At 47.0% G+C, this 19,399-nt stretch overlaps 1 protein-coding gene across 3 annotated transcripts in view; it reads left to right on the forward strand.

Annotated features, from left to right (window-relative positions):
* Positions 1–11,391, forward strand: part of EPHA1 (EPH receptor A1) — a 63,635-nt gene extending 52,244 nt beyond the window's left edge. For 2 of the 3 annotated variants that reach the window (XM_025200775.1, XM_025200777.1), the window contains exons 10-17: positions 2,421–2,476; positions 3,055–3,477; positions 4,018–4,079; positions 6,822–7,031; positions 7,878–8,027; positions 8,891–9,084; positions 9,378–9,533; positions 10,224–11,391. In XM_025200775.1, the coding sequence (XP_025056560.1) occupies positions 2,421–2,476; positions 3,055–3,477; positions 4,018–4,079; positions 6,822–7,031; positions 7,878–8,027; positions 8,891–9,084; positions 9,378–9,533; positions 10,224–10,302 (1,330 nt within the window). In that variant the 3' untranslated portion in view covers positions 10,303–11,391. The remainder of the gene's footprint in view (positions 1–2,420; positions 2,477–3,054; positions 3,478–4,017; positions 4,080–6,821; positions 7,032–7,877; positions 8,028–8,890; positions 9,085–9,377; positions 9,534–10,223) is intronic. The other variant, XM_006020964.3, reaches the window with a different exon arrangement.
* The last annotated feature ends 8,008 nt before the right edge of the window (positions 11,392–19,399 follow it).

Here is a 19,399-nt window from a genome sequence, read left to right on the forward strand (position 1 = left end):
TGTGTGTGTCTGCGCATGTGTGTGTCTGTGCATGTCTGTGCATACACACATCTGCATATGTGTTCACATGCGTGTGTGTGTGTGTGCAACCCTCAAGAGTTCACCAAAACATGCTAATTGGCCCTGAAGCCCAAATTGCCCACTCCTGAGTTAAGGCTTAGTGCAACTTTACTGGAGCTGCAGCAGCAATAGGAGGAAGAAGTGCTTGAGGAAGGGTGAGTGAGTGAGGTGTGTGACTGCATGTGAGTGAGCAAATGAGTAAGTGTGCATGCATGTGTGTGCATGTGTGTGACTCAGTGGCAGGGTGTGTGTGTTTTGTGCAGAGTGGAGCTCCCCTCAAGAGTGAGACCGGGGGTGTGGCAGCCAGAGAAGGGCTGACTGAGAGGCTGAGAGGTTTGAGGACCCAGGAAGGGATCAATGGGTCTGGCAGCCCAGAGGGGAGTTGAGAGAGGAGCTGAGGGGCCTGGCAGCCCAGAGAGTGGCTAAGTGAGGGACTGAGAGACCTGGAGACTCAAGGGAGGCCATGCAAGAGACCAAGCAATCTGAAGGCCCAGAAGAGAGCTGTATGAGAGACTGAGGGTCTGAGGACCCAGAGGAAGGCTGCATGGGTGTAGACATGTGACAAAAAGAACATTCATGATGATGCCATCTACGAGGCATGGGGCATGGTGTAGGAGAGGTATGGAGCCATGCAATTAAGCCATAAGGCAAAGGACCACAGCCACCAATTGGTCATTAGAGCAAGACCAGGTCTGGGAAGCCCTGAGGCAATCTCCCTTTTATAACCATAAAAACATCAAGGTGTGGCAGGTAAGCAAAAGGGAGACTGTTCCCAGAGTGAGCAAGGCAAAAAGGTTAATTTTGGGGGGCCTCCCAAAGCTTATGACCACACCTGGGGATGCCACCCTGCTACATACCCCTATCCCTAACGTATATCAACAGGAAGGGAAACAAAAATCCTTCCCAGCCCCATACAGCAACCAGCAAAACCAAGCAGCACTGGAAATACACATAGCATAGCAAAGGCATAGCTACTTCTAGATCATCCCTGACCAATACTTATCCAATCTATTCCTAAACACCTTCTATGATAGAGATTCCACAATTTCCTCTTGCTTGTTCTCCCATGAGCACTGCCCTCTTGACTAGGCAGTGATTGAATTTCAGATGTCTAAGCTTTCAAGAGAGGCAGGAGTTCAGGTACACCCTTATTCTTAGTGTTCCCTATTAACTACAATTGCATTGCTCTGTTAGCTAATAAAAACCTAGGATTCCAGACAAGCCTAGGGACTGACACGACACCTCATTGGATGGGTGACAGAAAGGCTTTATTTACTACAAGTATTCAAAGTCAAATGAGCCCAAAACAAAGCAAAGTCCAGTAATTAGATATAAGGTGATGATTTCTCACAAAACAAGTGACAAGAGAGACGGTCTGTTTCTTCCAGCTTCTTGAGATAGCTGGGGCGCAGCAGCAGTTGGTGTCAGAGAAATTTCTCACTCTTGAAGTGCATGCTGTTGGCTGTTTTCACGCTGTTCTTATACCCTTAGCCCAGCATCTTTATAGCATTCTTTTAGTTGTATAAATCAAGAGAGAGCATCCCAAGCAGTAATTAACAGGAAAATCCTGTTAATCGAACTGCTCATTATTGGTTATCAGACAATTCCAATTTGAATGAATTACCTTCCTCAGTGACAAGAGGTTATCCATTTCTACTAAGTTTGGAACATATCAAGAAACTGATTATCAACCAAGAGAAACATGAGGTTTTGGGGAGTGTCCTTGGAAAATCAGGAGGAGACATCTATTACATATGGAGAATGACTCCTCCTGTACACAACATGAGTTAATTGCAAGAGAAATATTTATCGTACTAATTAATCAAGGATAGACATTTCACATGGTTACATACCAGACAACTAGGAGCCTGGTTAAAATAATCATGAATATAGTAAGATAAGCTGGAAGGGATACCTCATTATTTCATTTCAGATGGCCTAGCTATGAACTCGCAACTTCTTGTACTATGCAGTTAGCATTAGTATTTTGTATTTTAACTTTTGTGAGTAGGCCCCAGCTTATCATGAGTTTCAGAGTCATCACATCAGCTCTCCTGAGGCAAGTGTAGCATCTTAGGGAGCAAACATATTTACCAAGAGCTCCATGATGGTCTTATTTATTCCCACAGTGAGACATTAAACTCCTTTTGTTAGTAGGAAATAAAGCTGCTGCAGTTTCCTGTCTGCTACATCAGGATCCCAGGAAGCTAATACAGGACTTGGCTCTGACCTACCATGAAGTGCCTGATCCTTTCTAGCCTACAGCAGAGACCCTGAAAATCATACTTTTGTTCCTACTGCAATACCCTGCTGCTTTACTCATCATTCAGGTTTCATAATGATTGTCATGTGTCTTACAGGCGAGCCGGTCATCGCCAAGGACGGCCAGACTATGATATCTCAGGGTTTGACCGAGGTGAGGCACAAAACAAGGAAAAAGACCTGAAGTTCTGCTTGTGGTGGGAAAGGCAATGGGTCCAGGGAATGGGACAACTTTAGGCATTATTTATGAGAGATACTAGAGGATGCTGTCAGGATACTGGCTTCTTATAAACAGATTGATGGGACAGAAAAGGGTCTCAAGAGATCATCCAGTCCAACCTACAGTTCCAAGTGGGATCATCCTTGTCTAAATTACCCCAAATAAGCACTTATGTAATCTGCATTTAATACATCCAGGGATGGCAGTTCCACCATCCTATCTAAATCATCTGTTCCAATTCTAAACCACCCTCATAGAATGTATTTTCTTAATATCTAAAATAGGTCTTTCTTCAGCCCATTACTTCTTGTCCTGTCTGCTGTGGCTAGAAATGCAGATATTCAAATTTAAATTATCTCTCCCTATGCTGGCTTCAGTATCCATCCTTGGTTCATCCACGGCTCTAGTTGGGAAACATATTAATCTTTGCTCTGTTATTGTGAGAATAATAGGCAGTCTCTAACACTGGCAACTTGACAGGTTGGTTATTCTTTTGTTTCCCTTCATCACAGAGAAAATCTGGTTGAAGCCCTATGTGGAACTGCAGCCCTATGAGGACCCCAGCAGGGGGGTTCTGGAGTTCACCAGGGAGCTGGATGTGTCCTGTGTCACCATGGAAAATGTTATTGGGGAGGGTGAGTTTCATTCTGCCAGCTCCCCGTTATTTTGTTCCGCGTCATCACATCTTTTCCCCACCTATGTCTGTTTGCCTACTACCTGTAACCTCTTATCTCTTGGTTGTGCCACAGGAGAGTTTGGGGAGGTTTTTCTTGGATCCTTGCACCTCCCAGGGAGAGAAAGCATAACGGTTGCCATCAAGACATTGAAGTCAACATACTCTGATTCACAACGGTGGAATTTTCTGCGAGAGGCAACAATTATGGGCCAGTTCAACCACCCAAACATCGTGCGTCTGGAAGGGGTTGTCACAAAGCGTAAGAGACCCTGTCCAGTCTGTATATGGAATGACCCATGAGGAAGCACTTCTGTGGAAGTTTACAGAGGGAATAAGGAAGGAGGTATTCCAGTGAGAGTTCACAGTGAGGAGAGAATGGTGTTAACTAGTCTATACAGAGGAGAGGAGACAAGTGTCTTGTGGCAGGGAGGACAGGAAGTGTCTTGTATGAGAGGCCCCCACAAGTGCCTCCATGACAGCACCTAATGAGCATGATGAGTGAATGAGGAGATGAAATGTGCTACTCTATCAATCCATGGGTGTGAGATGAACATAAGGAAGGAGGTATAGATTAATCTCTAGAGGTGAGAGCAGATTAGAGCAGTTGGATGTTTTCAGGAATGAAGTGAGGGAGGTTGACATGGGTTGGATCCTACAATCCAGTGTGGTGGAATGGGGTAGTGGGGTACATTCCTGCAGGGCAAATTAGAGGTTCAGTGTCCTACACCTTTGTGGCTAGGGAACAGGGCATTTGGAAGGGATTGCATGTGGATGATATTTTTTTCTCATTTTGAGCCAGGGAGACCAATGATGATCATTACTGAGTATATGGAGAATGGAGCCCTGGATGCCTTCCTCCAGGTGAGGGCCTGACATTTGTAATGTGTCTTTATACTGTGGGTCAGAGGTTCTTAAGGTTTTTAGATTCTAGAGAGCCCTTGGAAAATGCCAGCTCTTAGTCTTCACTCATTTTTTAACAATAGAAAAATAATAGAGCAATTCTTTCATTACAAAGAACTCAGAAAATGACAACAGATCAGAATGTTTTTGAGACTATGGATTCCTATGTGAAATGTATGGTTTTATCTTGTTGTAACCTGGGTTTGTCTCGGGTACATACCCCACTCCCTAAATGAAGGGATGTTAATGGGTGCAAATGCACTATGAGAGGAGGAGCTGCCCTGCTGTATGCAGTTTTCCTCAACCTCCCTATAGAGAAAGGCCAGAACATTTGTTGAGACTTAACTATATACAGATTTAATAGAAGATAACAGTTATAATATTACTAGCAAATTGCCTGTCAAGAATGACGGGGGGTGAGGGAGGGTGGTGGGCAGGAATGGACTCCTGCATTTGGCCCTGTGGTCCCCCCTCCCTGCCACTCCAGGGCAGCACTGGGAGAGGCCGTCACCCCCGCCCCTTCTGGGTCAGGGGGTCCCTGTTCATCATCCCCTGGCAATACTGGAGGGCTAGCAGGATCAGACATGTTCTTATTTCTCTATAGAGGTACACAGCACTCCACAAGTGCTAAGAGCACCCACCAACAAAATCCCAGACAAGACCCCAAAATATAACCCGGGTGGTACTCGGGTACGTACCCCACTCTCTAAATGAAGGGATGTTAACGGGTGTAGATGCACTGTGGGAGGAGTAGCTGCCCTGCTGTGTGCAGTTTTCCTCCCTCTTCCTGTAGAGAAAGGCCAGACCATTTGTTGAGACTTAACTATATACAGATTTGATAGAAGATAACAGTTATAATATTATTATAAATATAAATGTGTGTGTGTTTATATGGAACTATAGATATAGATATTTACAGATCTATGAAAACACTCTATATGCAGGTGAGGGGTCAGTAGCTTAAAACAAGGGTTTCATTGAACATTATGTGGTCTTATACTCAAATAAGGTGTGAAGTCACAAAACTTGAGGTGCAGAGTTACAGAAAACAGAGGTTAGTACACTACCCGAATGCAGTGGTTGTTCCCCAGAAGAAACTACCCTGAGGGAAGAAGAGAAAAGGAAAGCGAGTATTTAATACCCTGATGCCCTATGAGGCAATCTTAACTCTGCCTAGACCACCCACTTGACTAGGCTCCAACGCAACAGCCCCCTCTTTCCCTTGGGGCATCTCCTCAGCTGTGTGCCACCGGGATGGGGGACCTCCGTCCCCTGTGGGAATCCCCTTCCCGGGTGACTCCCAACTCCCTGGGGCCTGATGAGGCTGTCCTCAACTCTTGGGGTGAGGCATCGCCTCAATCTGCAGGGGCCCTCAGCTGCATTGGGGCTTTCTCAGCCTCTGGCCCACTCATGGCCCTGTGCACCGTCCCATGCACCGATGGCCCTGCCTCATGCAAGGTGTTGGAGACCCGAGCCACCTTGTGCAGCGCCAGGGTCTCAGTCCAGTCCCGGACCCTCCGTGCACTGACCTGTGCACTGCATGCCCTGCCTTGTGCAAGGGGTTAGCAACTCAAGCCGCCCCATGTGGCTCTGAGGTCTTGGTTTGCTCTGGGACTCTCCATGCACTGACCTGTACACCGCATGCCTGGCCTCATGCTAGAGTTGGGGACTTGAGCCACCATGGTCCCCAACCCCAGTCCCCTCCTGGACCTTCTGTGTACTGGGTGCCCCGCTTTGTGTAAGAGTTGGGGCCCAAACTACTGCCTGCAGCTCTAAGGCCTTGGTCTGCTCCCAGACCCTCCATGCACCGGCTGTGCACCAATGCCATGCTCCCTCACGGCAGGTCTGGGGACATGGCCACTTGCCATTCTCCGTCTGACGAGTCGTCTTCCGGGCTCTTCTGGGGCAACCGCTCCAACCTGCTGGCCAGCTCTGCCAGCTTTTCTTTCACCCTCTTCTTCATCCCTCGACACAGCCACCCGTGTGCCAGGCACGCTGCCCTTTTACTCCCTTTGAAGGCTCCACCCCTGGATTGGAAATGGACCAATCAGAAAGAGGGGTGTGTCAGTCCCCTTTCAGGTCCGGCTCTTTGCCTTGCCCTGGGGTAGGGGGGCAGGGCAGGCCTCCCCCCTGTTATCACCCGATTGGTGGGGAAGAGGAAATACCCCACCAATCACTTTGAGCTTCCTTGAAGCTGGCACGCCAGGCTGCCACCAGCAAAAAGGCCACATTGTGAATCATGTTTGCACACCTAACAGTACTAACACTGAGAAGTACCCTTGAAAAGATCTCAAGGCACCCCAGGATGCTGTGGCACCCTGGATGAGAATCACTGTTATGGGCACTTGCCAGCTACTGCCTGCATTCAGGCCACTGAAAGGTGCAAGAAGGTCACCTGTTGCTACTTTCAGGGGGTTCTTTTAACTGGGAATTGCATCCCTGGTATCCATTGCTATGGGTTGAGCCCAGTCAGGCTCATTAATCTCCTGAATTCTGCCTGTTCACTATTTAATGGCAATGTCTGGTTATGATTACAGTGGAATTTCTGTACTGTGTCAAGAACCAGGAAGCCCCCTCTGCCACACTGTCAGTGACATTGTATTTATCCTTATTCACCCAAAACCTTTTGTGAATCAATAGTCCTGTAACTGGGAATCAAGAGATTTGCATCCCCTCCCTGTCCCCTTTTCCCTTTCTTTGCAGCAAAATGAAGAGAAGTTGAAGCCTGTGCAGCTGATCAGCATGCTGCAAGGGATAGCTTCAGGAATGACCTATCTGTCAGACCGCAACTACGTGCACCGAGACTTAGCAGCTCGCAACATCCTGGTAACTCGCAATCTCCAGTGTAAGGTGTCTGACTTTGGCCTTTCACAGATACGGGAAGCTGATGTGGAGGGAATATACAAAACTAAGGTAACTTGGGAACAATCTTTGTTGTAATCTCAAAAATGAAGTTAACATAGCTTTGGGGATGGGACACTACTGGCTGCCATGTGAAGAAAGTCAGACAGGCAAGGATTTGGATGAGGGACTTCCAAGTTAAAACTGCAAAGAGTTTGTGTGGGTGACTGAGAGGGATGCTTTTCCTATGTCAGTCAGAACGGACCTCAGTTCCTCATTTAAAACTGTTGGAACTGGAAATGTTCTCATTTAGATGAGGTAGCCATTTGCAATCATTTAAAACCTTATGCCACTTCATGTAAGATGTGGAACATTAAGGATGGTGTCCTGGCCCATTTCCATTACAGATGGTCCTTAAAAGTGGCTCAATAGAAACAAAGGAATTTGCCCTCATTTTTTCTTTTAAAAATTAGGTTACTGAAATGGTAGAAAGTTGCTTTCATTCCCCTAGATTACCTCTCCTTGTGACTGGTGGGTGAAGTGATCCCAATTTATATATGGTCTGTAAAACACTTTAATTTATTTGATTGATTAAGTTCTATGCCACCCTCCCCCAAATGCTCAGGATTAGCTTACAATAAAAACAAGTTATAAAAATAAATAAATAATAAAAACAGGTCCACAGGCGGTATCCCAGCATCACTGGTGACTACCCACAGACATACGGCCACAACTGATTGGATTTGGCACAGGTCAAAAGTCACTTGTGCTATAATTACTTGCCTTTCCTGCTTCAGTTGCCTCAGCTCCCCCATGTACCAGGGGGGCCTAAGTCACTACAGTGACTGCTTGGGTGAAAAGTAATGGAGTTACCCTTCAGCTAAATATGAGCTCTCCTGTGACTTCCTTTCCCTAAAGGGTGGAAAGATCCCCATCCGATGGACAGCACCTGAGGCCATTGCTCACCAGATCTTCACATCAGCCAGTGATGTGTGGAGTTTCGGCATTGTCATGTGGGAGGTTCTCTCATTTGGTGACAAGCCCTATGGAGACATGACAAATCAGGAGGTAACAGACATTGAGAGGATGTGATATCAACGTAGCGATCTAAGCCCGAGCAGGCAAGATTGAGTCTGCATATGCTAGAATAGGCAAGCCACATAAGCTTGTTTGCAAGTACCCTGCTCTGTTGCCAGTCCCACTGAGTGCAAACCCTGCTGTAACACCCTCGCTCCATTGAAAATTAGCAACTGCAGTCAGTGGACATTGATTTTTAGTGTGATAATGGAACTGAATTGTTGGAACCCTGACCTAGTTCATGGGGGTGGAGCTGGAAATAAACCTCCAGCTGACAGACTGATCAAAACAAGGCTCTCAGCCACAGGGTTTCTTCAGTTGTAATCCTGAAAGATGTGCTACTCCTAGCCAAGGCCACAGAAAGTATAGAGAAACCTTCTGCCTCCTCCCTATACTCTCTGAGAATGCTCTGTTCCTCCTACCCAGTTCTCCTTTTCTAGTTTTCTGATTAGTTCCTTTTGTACACCTGGCCAGATCAGTGCACCTTTGCAGAAAAAGCAGGCAGGCAGGTAGGATCCTTTCTCTGAGACTGGTAACATCAGGTATAGAAGAAAGAAGGTATAGATCCATATCTATTACAAGGTGCCTTAAAAGATGAACATGGCAGTGGCCAGTGACAGCTGTCTCACTCTAAATCCCATTGCTCCTGGCAGTTGTTTCCCCAGCTGTTCTAAACCCCCACCTGTCTGCCCACCCTTTTTGCCCCCCACTCTGAAGTAACTTGCCCCAGCTGTTTCATGCTGCATAGGACCCCATAAAAATCCTAGGATCATTTTGTGACTGGTTTCACCCTATAGAGGCACTCTGTGATTTCTCTGCCTCTTGTAAAGTCTGGTGTGCCCTTTCATGTGTAGGTCATGAAGAGCATAGAGGATGGGTACCGTCTGCCCCCGCCTGTGGACTGCCCATCCATCCTTTATGAGCTCATGAAAAGTTGCTGGTTGCATGATTGCCTACAGAGGCCCCGCTTCCAGGAGATCCAAGCACAGCTGGAACACTTTATCTCTAGCCCCCACTTGCTCCGATCTGTTGCAGACTTCGACCCCAGGTAAGGAGGCATGGGGGAGTTGCTCAGAACTGAGGGAATGACTTCTTGGGCCTATTGATAGTGCAAAAGGGGAACACCTCATGATTGGGTGTTCAGGAAATGAAAAAATTGCATTTTTGGCATTAACAGAGGGCATTGTTGCTAGATTGGGACACTGAGCCTCATGTCAAGAGGAAGCAGGCATGTCTCCCTGATCACAACAGAGAGTACTCTCTCCTGTAGGAAAGTGCCTGTCTTCTGCTGCTGGCATTAAGTTTAAGGTAGCTACCTTTATGGTGACTTTTTGTCTTCAGGGTGACTCTCCGGTTCCCCAGCTGCAGCGGTTCTGATGGGATTCCCTATCGGTCTATCCCAGAATGGCTGGAATCCATCCGTATGAAGCGTTATATCATCAACTTCCGCACTGCAGGCTTGGACACCATGGAATCCATCTTGGACCTCACGGCCGAGTAAGCAGAAGTTACACCCAGGGCAGGTCTGGCTTGTATAAGGGTAGAAGTCTCACAGCTGAATTCACTTGCAGCTGCCATCCTGGTTTCCAAATCTCCCTCTATATATTACCCAAAAGAAGTTGGAGCTTTACCCCCAACCTTCCCTGTAAAGTAACCAAAGCAGAGGTTCCATCTTTCCTAGAAGGTAGCTAAACAAACTCAGCCTAATTCCCTCAAATTTACTTCAGGGCTGTATGCCCTCCACTGAATGTACTCGGTCCTGACTGTGACCTGCCACAGATACCATGATCTTGAATCAGCCACAGGTACTAGGGGAAGACAGTAGTTTGAGCACTCAGTGTTGGGCAGTTCCAGAGCTGGCTGGCTCTTCCTACTTGAAGGGCTTTGCAAATTTGGTTCCTGTATTGGAGTCAGACAGCAAGTCTCTGTGGAAATACCTGCAAGGACTATACCAGCAGCTTCATTCCTCTCTGTTTTGCTGTGTAAGTATCCTTCCCATTCCAGAGAGAAGATACTAAAGCAGTGATTCTCAACCAGGGAGAGACAGCTTTGAGCTGAAGGCAAGGGGTCTGAATCACTTGCATTCAGGTTGAAGAATAGGGTCTTTCTTTCCCTGCTCTCAGTCACTAAGAGCAAGAACAGTGATTCAGCTTATGTTTCCATCTTTTTTCCTTTGTCGCTTTAAAGGGACTTGAAACACATGGGGATATCCCTGCATGGCCATCAGAAGAGGATTCTCTGTAGCATCCAGGGCTTCAAGGAGTGACCAGACCTCAGGGCCACAAGCTGCTAATACACCCAAGCATACTGGGTATTACTTGGAACCATTCCCAATGGTGACTGTTTCCAAGAAGAAAGACTGGTATGATCAAAGTGACAAATAGGCCAGAATGAACTCACAGGGAAGTCTTGCCTACTTTGCCCTCCCTTCTTCCTTGACTTATTTTTGTGAGCCTCTGGTCCTAATGCAGCATTTTGCATGGGTGCTGGAGTCAGGAAGAGTCCTCAGCACCAATCCCCAGCACTGATGATATCTGTATTGTGTTCTGTGCAGTCCTAACATACCCTCTGCAGCCCACGCAGCAGTGACTGGTTATGTTGTTCATGGAACTTCTTAGGGACACACACACACAAAGGTATGTCCCTGTTAACCCCCTGTTAAGAGAGAGAGTATAATCTGTAGAGGGAACGCATGAAGAGGCCAGAGCAGAAGAAATTGGTCCATGACAAGTACCAGTACCATTGTTATCACATGTTCCATTTTTCACAAGTCCTTCTATCTTCTTTATTCACTATTATAACAAAAGCAGATGCACCATTGGTCTTGATCAGGATCAGAATTCTTCATGCACTCAGGGAAGGAGGGCTGCCCAGCTATCACTAATACCAAGTAATGGTATTCTCTTTCCCCTGCTGTAACTGGTCACTTCCTGCCAAGGAGGGAGGTTGAGGTGCAAGAGGAGGAAGGAAGAGAAGCACCTTGTTGTTACCCATGTGCTTCACATAACTTTATCTGTGATATAGACACATGATTAATGCTGAAACATGGAGCTACGCACCTCTCCTCCTGCTGCCCCAGTGCTGTCCTGGTTACAGAATCTCTGACCAAATACCAATTTCTGCATTTTTTTTTGCCAAATGGGAAGATGGACGGGTTTTTTTTGTTTGTTTTTGTTTGTTTTGCTGCAATGAGTAATTTGTCCCAGTAAGAAAAGTGCAGGAGATATGTCTCACTCTTCCTCTGTGAAGGAAATGTGCTTTAAAAATGTATAAGAAATCATGGAGAAGGAACTGGATGAAGAGAGATTATGGATTGTAGATATTCTTTTGTAAATAAACTTCTGCAAGAGCAGAAGCTGCATAATGTAGCTTTCCTTGACTAATACCTTAAGTACTAATGCAAACTTTCCTTCCGGGTACAGGATGAGCTCTGCACGGTATTGTCTCTAACTGTGATAGTGTCACGCCCAAATTGTCTTACACTGGGTGCTTCTACATGTGTGCTTTTATGTGCAGTAGCCTATTTTACTGTGCATTAAAGCAGCATGTAAAAAAAGTGCTATTATGCTAATGCTCAGTAAAATAGGCTACTGTGCATTACTCCTAAAAAGCGTGAGTGAATGCTAGGGCAGCCTAATGCACAGGAAAAATGCATTAGGAAAAGCACATGAATGCACATGGAGACGCATCCACTGTTTCCTCCTCATTTGTTACTATGACTGCATCAAGGACACAGGACTCCCCTGTTGCTGCAGGTCCAGGATTTACATTTGCTTCTTCATCTCTTCAATACTGTATGTTACGTTGGCAGTACCTGTATTAGACTCTAAACTGATGTGGCTGCTCCAGAATAACTTGTAAGATTTGGCAATCACAGTATCTCTGCAGTGTCATACCTGTAGCACCATAGGCTGCATGAGTGCCTAAATGAAGTAAGTGTTGGTGGCACTCCCAGCTGCTGCTATGGAGCTGACAGTTGTGTGAGCACTGCCACTCTACTGGCAGGCAAACATGCCACTGTTGAAGTCCAGAAAGAGACACAACTTTCTGCATTTGTCACTTCCTAATACCAGCCTGCTTCCCTCCGAGACCCTAGAGAAGAGTCTTAGTTTATATCTAAGCACTATGGATGCCTAGACACGCTCATTCGCGTTGTAATTAGAATGCATTGGAACTGACTCAATGAATTGAGTCTGCTCTGCATTTTAATTGGAATGCTCCAGCATCACCTTACCATCATATGTATTAAGTCCCCCTGCATTTCAAAATGCCTGCAGGGGCACTTTATCTAAAGCATATTAAATGAGCTTTAGATAGTGTTCTGCAGCCAATTTGAAATGCAGGGTGGGCTTAATCCACATGACAGTGAGCCATTTTAGAGCTGCTGTCTGGGAACCCCACCCTCAAACACCCATGTAGGTAGCCTAAAGACCAGTCTTAGTCTACCTATAATGTTGCTAAGCGGCTTTAGGAGTTCAGTTAGGTGCTTAATCCACCTTGAGTCCCTGGAGAACCTGTTAATACGCCTTTTTTTGTAATGTGCTGTCATCTTAACCTTAAAACTAAATCACCAAAGCAGCAAGGAGTACCTACCCACACACCTTTTGTATTAACCCTTTTTCCAGGTCCTTGAGGAGAGTGGAAGAGGACTTTACTTAGGGACCTAAAAGGAAAGTAGGATTGGCCCTTAAATCCCACCATAATAAAGAGAGCTGAAAACACAGAGCCATGTTCAAATACCATAGCCTAGTCTGTTTAGAAAGTATGCTCTTCCTATTCCCTGTATTTGATAGTTTTCATTCTACCATCCACAGAAATCATTTGAATTATGAAGTCACATTCCAAATCCCATTGATTTACTTAAGTTAGTTTTTGTCTTATAGTAGGTCCTACAATTGTATTGGAAATAGAATTCCAATAGAATTGGAAACTACAATTAGCAGTTGACTAAAAAACAAACAAACAACAAACACCACTCTGTCTTAGATAACTTGTCAGCCTCATCACCAGCTATGACACTGTACCACAGCCAGAATTGCTTCTATCCAGTGTCCTAAACACAGAAGCATCATTTTGTTCATGCTGTCCTTTATAACTTTACAGCAAGTGATAGACCTTGTATTTTGTGCATTGAATGAAGGGAGGTAAGATAGAAGAGGAGAAATATCATTGTAACTTATGCAACTTCTTAACTAATTTCATCTGTAGAATGAGGAAGACAAATACTTGCCTGACCCTCAAGTTGGGACATGCAACCTTGCTCAACCAGATCTGCAAATTTCTGCTACTTCAGCTGATTAATCTTGAACTTCTGGTTTAGCCCAATAAGCTTCCTTCTAAGCCAGAGATCTTAGACTATGGTCTGCAGGCCACTTATAAGAGGATAAGTGGTCTGCAGACTGCAGCATCCCTCCTCACCTTTTCATGTCCCGTTTTGGAAATGGCCGAACATCTCATGCTTGTATCCAAAAAAAAAAAATGACCTCAAGCAGATGCCAAGAATGTATTTCAAATGATTGAACCTGAAGATCAGTTTATCTGGCAAGTATTAACGCAGTCAGCAAGTGACATGTTTCAGTCCAGTGAGATTGGAAGAGCAAGCAAGTTGTAATTCCACACCTCCTGCCAGAAAGGCATAACTAGGCAGTCAGTTTTCTTTTTTCCTGACTGGACACAGTAAGTGGATTACACACCAACTGGACACATCTACACATGCAATTAATGCTATATCATCTTACTGTGCAGTAAATTACTGCACAGTAAGCCAGCCCTGGAAATGTGTCTACATGTGCACTCTGTTGGGAGTAGATTTATTCCTTATAGGACTAAGTAAATCCAGGCCTGCTCCTTCACAGCTTTGACCTCCTGCAGCAGCCAAGGGGAGCTGCAGCCTCTGACTGCAGCTGACCAGGTGCCAGGGGGCTCGGAGGAGGGAGAAGGGCACGGCCTGGCAGGGGTCTCCTAGGGGGAACGGGCAGGCAGAGCCTGGCAGGGGACACTGTTCTGGTAGCCTGTGGCAAGTGCACCATGGATTCCTCCCCCGCCAGCAGTGGCAGACAAGACACCATGTCTGCGAGGCATCCACAGACCACCTCTTCCCCAGCCCCATGTAGTAGGGCACCTGGGCTGCTGCCCATGGACCCCAGGCCCACAGCACTTCCCCAAGACTACATGCACTTGGGATGGTTTCCATTCAACAATCTGCAATACAGCACAGTCCCCTCTGCCCTCCCACCAACAACACCCCCCCAAACCCCAACACCCACTATCACTAAAACACCCTCCTCCCCATATGACTATTTGCAAGAGTGCACTTGATGTAGCATGAGAGGGGAATGGTGGCATGGTGGTGCCCGTGACACAGAACCTGTGGAGAGGTACCTGGCACCCCAGCTTCTGGGAGTACCACTGTGCGTGCAGACACCGCAGCAAGGCTGGTGGCCCAGCGGCTCAGCCAGGGGTGAGTGTGGGTGCTGTCCAACCTGTTCCCCCTTCTCCATGGGGCCAGACCTGGTGGGAGACCGCTCTCATTCAGGGGCCACGTGGCAGGCAGAGGACTAGGGGGGCTCCAGCCCAGGTGGGCAACCTGGCTGCTGGGAGACCCAGCTCAGGAGCAGGGGCAGGGGGTCCTGGTCACTTCAGCTTATATTGGACCTCCTCCCAGGCCCACTGGTCCAGGGCCAGGGCTGGTGGCTAGGCAACAGGTGGTTGGCAGGCAGGGCCGAAGCTGGGGCTGGTGCCTGGGCCATGAGCAGCTGGGGCCAGGGCTGGGCAGCAGGTGGTTGGCAGGTGGGGCTGGTGGATGGGCAGTGGGTGGCACAAAGGAGGCCACCAGGGCCAGGATGCTGTCAAATATCTGGTGGTCCTCCTCCATGGCTGCCACTGCCCAAGCTGCCATGGAGGCCAGCTGCTCTTAGGCGGCCACTATCCTCTTGAGGGCAACATGCCTCTCTTCAAGAACCAGGAGCTGGGCACGGTACACCTGCTCCTCGCGGTCCTTCTCCTGCTTGTGTATGTCCCTCTCCCACTTGCACATGTCCTGCTTCCACTTGTGCGTGATTTCCTTCATGTGCCAGACCCATGAGTCTACCAGCCACTCCTCCATGATGGTGACCAGCTGGTGCGGGAGCAGGGTCTGATCCTGCATCTGTGGCTGTCAATGGCAGTGCATGTGGAGGGTGCAAGCTGTTGGGCACATTGTCCCTGATGACATATCCCCAGCGGCAGTTGGTGCCTCTCCCCATGAGCAGCTGCTGGACCTGCAGAGCAAAGACAGAGGCTCTTTGTGATATTTTACATTTCAGCGATAACATGCATTATACCAAGGAACTGTGCACTGCCCAGCCTCAGGTTAGGGATCATGCATACATAGGTGCCCAGGGACCATGGTAAGTTGGCTGGGCCACCCCTGTCACAGGCAGCCAGCAGCTGAGCCATCCATGGGGGGAAGGCAACTTCCATGGGGTGTAGCCCTCTGTAAGGGCAGGTGGCCTGTCTGGTGCTTGCTGCAGACAGCCTGCCTTCCCAATCCCCTCCCCAGACCAGGCCAAGGAGGCTCTACTCCTCCTGCAGGCCAGGCATTTTGTTCCTGTGTTGCCAGGCCCATGCCAGCTGGGGTTGGGAAGCTAGGGGATCCTGCCCAGCTGAGATCTGGTGACACCCCTACCCTCCCACCAGTGGGCCACTCCAGAGAGCTGCCCACACAGGACAACAAGGCCATTGGCGAGAAGCACGCTGGCTCCTGGCACTGCTGGCCCAAGGGGCCCTCCTTTGGCAATTGTTCATCAGGGCTGGGCTGCAACAAGGGCTCCAGCAGCCTGCCAGTGCTGGAATAAATATCCTGCCCATAACTTGGGACCCAGGATTCTGTCCAGCTCCCGCATGCAGGGCATGGTCCTGAGGACTACCGGAGACCATCTATTGTGGTCTATCATGAATCCACTGGTCCCATACAGCCTTGATTTCAAATGGCCGTCAGGTCAGCAGTCTCCATTGCTGCCTAGTTGACACCCCAGGCTGCTTATGTCAGGGTCAGGGAAGCTGACACATATGGGGCTGCCTCCAGCAGGGACTGCAGGTGCCATTGGCCCCAGCTTGTGGACACCAGCAAGGGGCACAGTGCCCAGGGGCCAGGCAGGGGCAGCTACCAGCCATGAGAGGCAGGGCAGGCCAGGGTTCTCACAGAAGTGTAGGAGCCAGCACATGCCCGCAACACAGAGGCACAATGCCCAGGGTCCAGGGGGCAGCCGGCTGAGCCCTGGGACTCACGCCAGGGCTGTGCAATGCTGCTGCTGCCAACACAGGCCCGCTGAAGGAACCCACATTGGTCAGGGGCAGGCAGCAGCTGGCCCAGGACCCAAGGGGCAGGCCAGGCAGGGGCTGCTGAGGAGCCAGCCCTGCCCTGTGGCTGGAGGGACCCCCCGCCACAGTGCTCTGCTTCTAGCTCGAGGCTGGTCCCCTACCGGACTGGCTGACCGGAAGCAAATTTGGTCTATTATACATGCACTATTGCACTTTAGCTAATGCACATTAAATACAGTATCTATGGGTGTTCTACATGGGGGAGGGGGTGGGGGCACTTTAATTAGAGCAGCTCCGAGAGCCTCTTGAACTAAAGTGCCTACAGCATCTTGTGTATCAGTGTCCCCACACTTCAAAATGACAGCAGGGGCACTTTAACTAAAGTTCGTTGAATGAGCCTTACAGTGCCCCCGCCACCATTTTGAAGTGCAGAAATACTGATGCATGAGATGCAGAAGCTGGCTGGAGTGCGCTAATTAGTACAGCCCAGCAGACTCAATTAATCAAGTCTGCTCCAATGTGCTGTAATTGCAGTGCGTGGGAACAGCCTCCCCACATGTGTACAGACACCCTGTATTTTCAGGTACTAGAAAAAAATGCATTAGCTGGTTTTAAAGTGCATTAGCCTAGTGCACAGTTCTGCAGTGACACTTTACTGCACATTTGATTAGTCTAATGCACAGTAAAGCACCTCATGTAGATGCACCCGACTATGCTAAACAAGCTTCCTATTGACAATCCTATGGTCAGAGGATTGTTCAGGGATATTTCCACCTGTGGTTATGTATTCTAGAAGAGAAGTCTCCACCCATGGGCTTATTGAATAGCTATCCTGAATTGAATTCATTCTCTACCTTAATCAGTATTAACAGTTGCAAGCATAGATAATCTTGTGGGTAGAACTGTAAAAACTGACATGGTACTTGCCTCCTTGTTGACTAGGTCTAGTAGCCAAGGAGTTTGTATAAGGACATAAGGAGGCATAACTAGGCAACAAATTCCTGTAGAACAACCCCAAGAATAAAGAACTGAGAGATGCATTACATTCTTTCTGTATGTTACTCATTCCCTCCTGCCACCTCACCTCCTCTGCAGCTGCCACCACCACCATTCAGCTAAACAAGCTTTCTGGAAGAGAATTTGTTTTCCATCTGTATGATCAATCACAGCCTTCTATCCACTTTTCCTGCACTTCCAACTACTGCCTCATGCGATTTTTATTAAGTGGGATTTTAATACTTCTCATCCTGATGCAGGATAATTATCTAGCAGTTATGCAGCAACTACTTAGCAGCCATCAGGTAATTGCACAGTTCCTTATAGAGTTGAAACACAACAGTATTGCCACTTTAACTGTCAGCAAGCTAAGGCATCAGAATTAACTTTCCTACTGCAATTTTTATTCTCCCTTTACCCTCTATCTGGGACAGAAAGAAATTTTGTTATTTTTGCACACGCACCACTTCTACATGGCAAGATTTAAGAACATAAGATAGAGAGGTGACAAGTCATGGTTACCTATGTATAGAAATCATAAGATACCATGATCTGCAGAACCAAAGCACAAGGCCTCAACTAGTGGAACTAAAAGGCTGCTCCTTCCTGTAGACATAGCAAGCTGTTACAGTTACTGAGGCAGTCACTTGAGACATACCGCAATTAAGGATCATGTGTTAACTGAAGAGCTGAACCAAAAAGTTACTTTCTTTTAGTCAGGACCTTATATTAAGCATTTGTTTACAAAAAATAGAGGGTAGATAACTGTGTTTAAGTAAGAGAAATAAAGCTGTAAAGAAACCCTGTTGCAATTAAATGTCATAGTTTTACCTACACCTGAAGTTTCACTAATTTAGACAGACTAGAGAAATGGGGAATGAAAATATATTACTTACAGCTGGCATCATATCTACTAGCTTTGTCTTTCTGTTAGGCAAGTAAATAAGGTTGAAATAAGATTGACAAAGGGGATAGAGATTATATTGTTTAACTAAAGGAGAGTAAGAGTTAAATAGGAGTACCCCAATTATGCCAGAGAGATTACATACCCAGCAACAAGACATCAGAGATACTGCCAGTGTGAAGGTTTAAACTGGCTAATTTAAAAGCATTCATGCAGCGGGCAGAGGTGGGTTGAAGTTTTCCTGTGTCACTACTGAAATGTGGAAATATATTTTAAGCAAGTTCAAGAGCAACTTTGACCTTCCTGAGGGCAGTTGTACCTAACTCTCCCTCTACATATATTCAGCTGCTAGGCAAGTCTACATGAGGCATTTACTGCAGAGCTGACTAATTAGCTCTGCTGTAAAACCTCACCATCTATATACGTGACCCTATTAGGCAGTAGATTAATAGGGTGTTTACAGACATTATATTTTTCTAGGTTTAAATGGGACTACTGTCACTATATACACGTGGATGTCTGTAGTCCAAATTAAAACTGGCTTGAGTCCCAATTAAATAATCCTCACTGAATGAGGATTAAAGTTCATGCAGACTAGGGATGTCTGAATTAGGCTATTTAAATTGCGTTAATTAACATGTATATACAGGGCTGCTTTTAGGAAAAATCATCCTTAGGAACTCAGATGAGCTGATAATAAGCACTGCAAACATCGGTCCTTGCAAGGGAAAGTCAGTTGAGTTTTTGCAACACAACAGAGGCTATCAGGCACAAAGTAACACCTTTATAAAGTTAAATGTGCCAACAACACATTTGGTTAATTGCACCCATTATATGGGTTCTGCACCAGCACTTTAGATAAGGGTCGGTAGGTTTGCAACAATGTAGCAGTGCCTAAACAGGCTTATTAACACCTCCTGAGTATGCATAAACTCTCACACACAGGCTGTGAATTGGGTCTGTTCAGGGGGTGACAAGTGTATAGAGTGTGCACAGCCAAGGCCTTGATGGTCAATGATTGTCTATTAACCCTTCATTTGAATTGAAATTTGATTCAAAGGAGTGATGCGAATCAGTTAAGAAAACAGTGAGCATGTCCACAAACAGCCAGAAACTCCACTGCAAGGTAGTCCAGCTAAACCCAAGTAGGAACCTGAGGTGG

The sequence above is a fragment of the Alligator sinensis genome, unplaced genomic scaffold, assembly GCF_000455745.1.
Source record: "Alligator sinensis unplaced genomic scaffold, ASM45574v1 scaffold161_1, whole genome shotgun sequence".
Lineage (NCBI taxonomy): Eukaryota > Metazoa > Chordata > Crocodylia > Alligatoridae > Alligator > Alligator sinensis.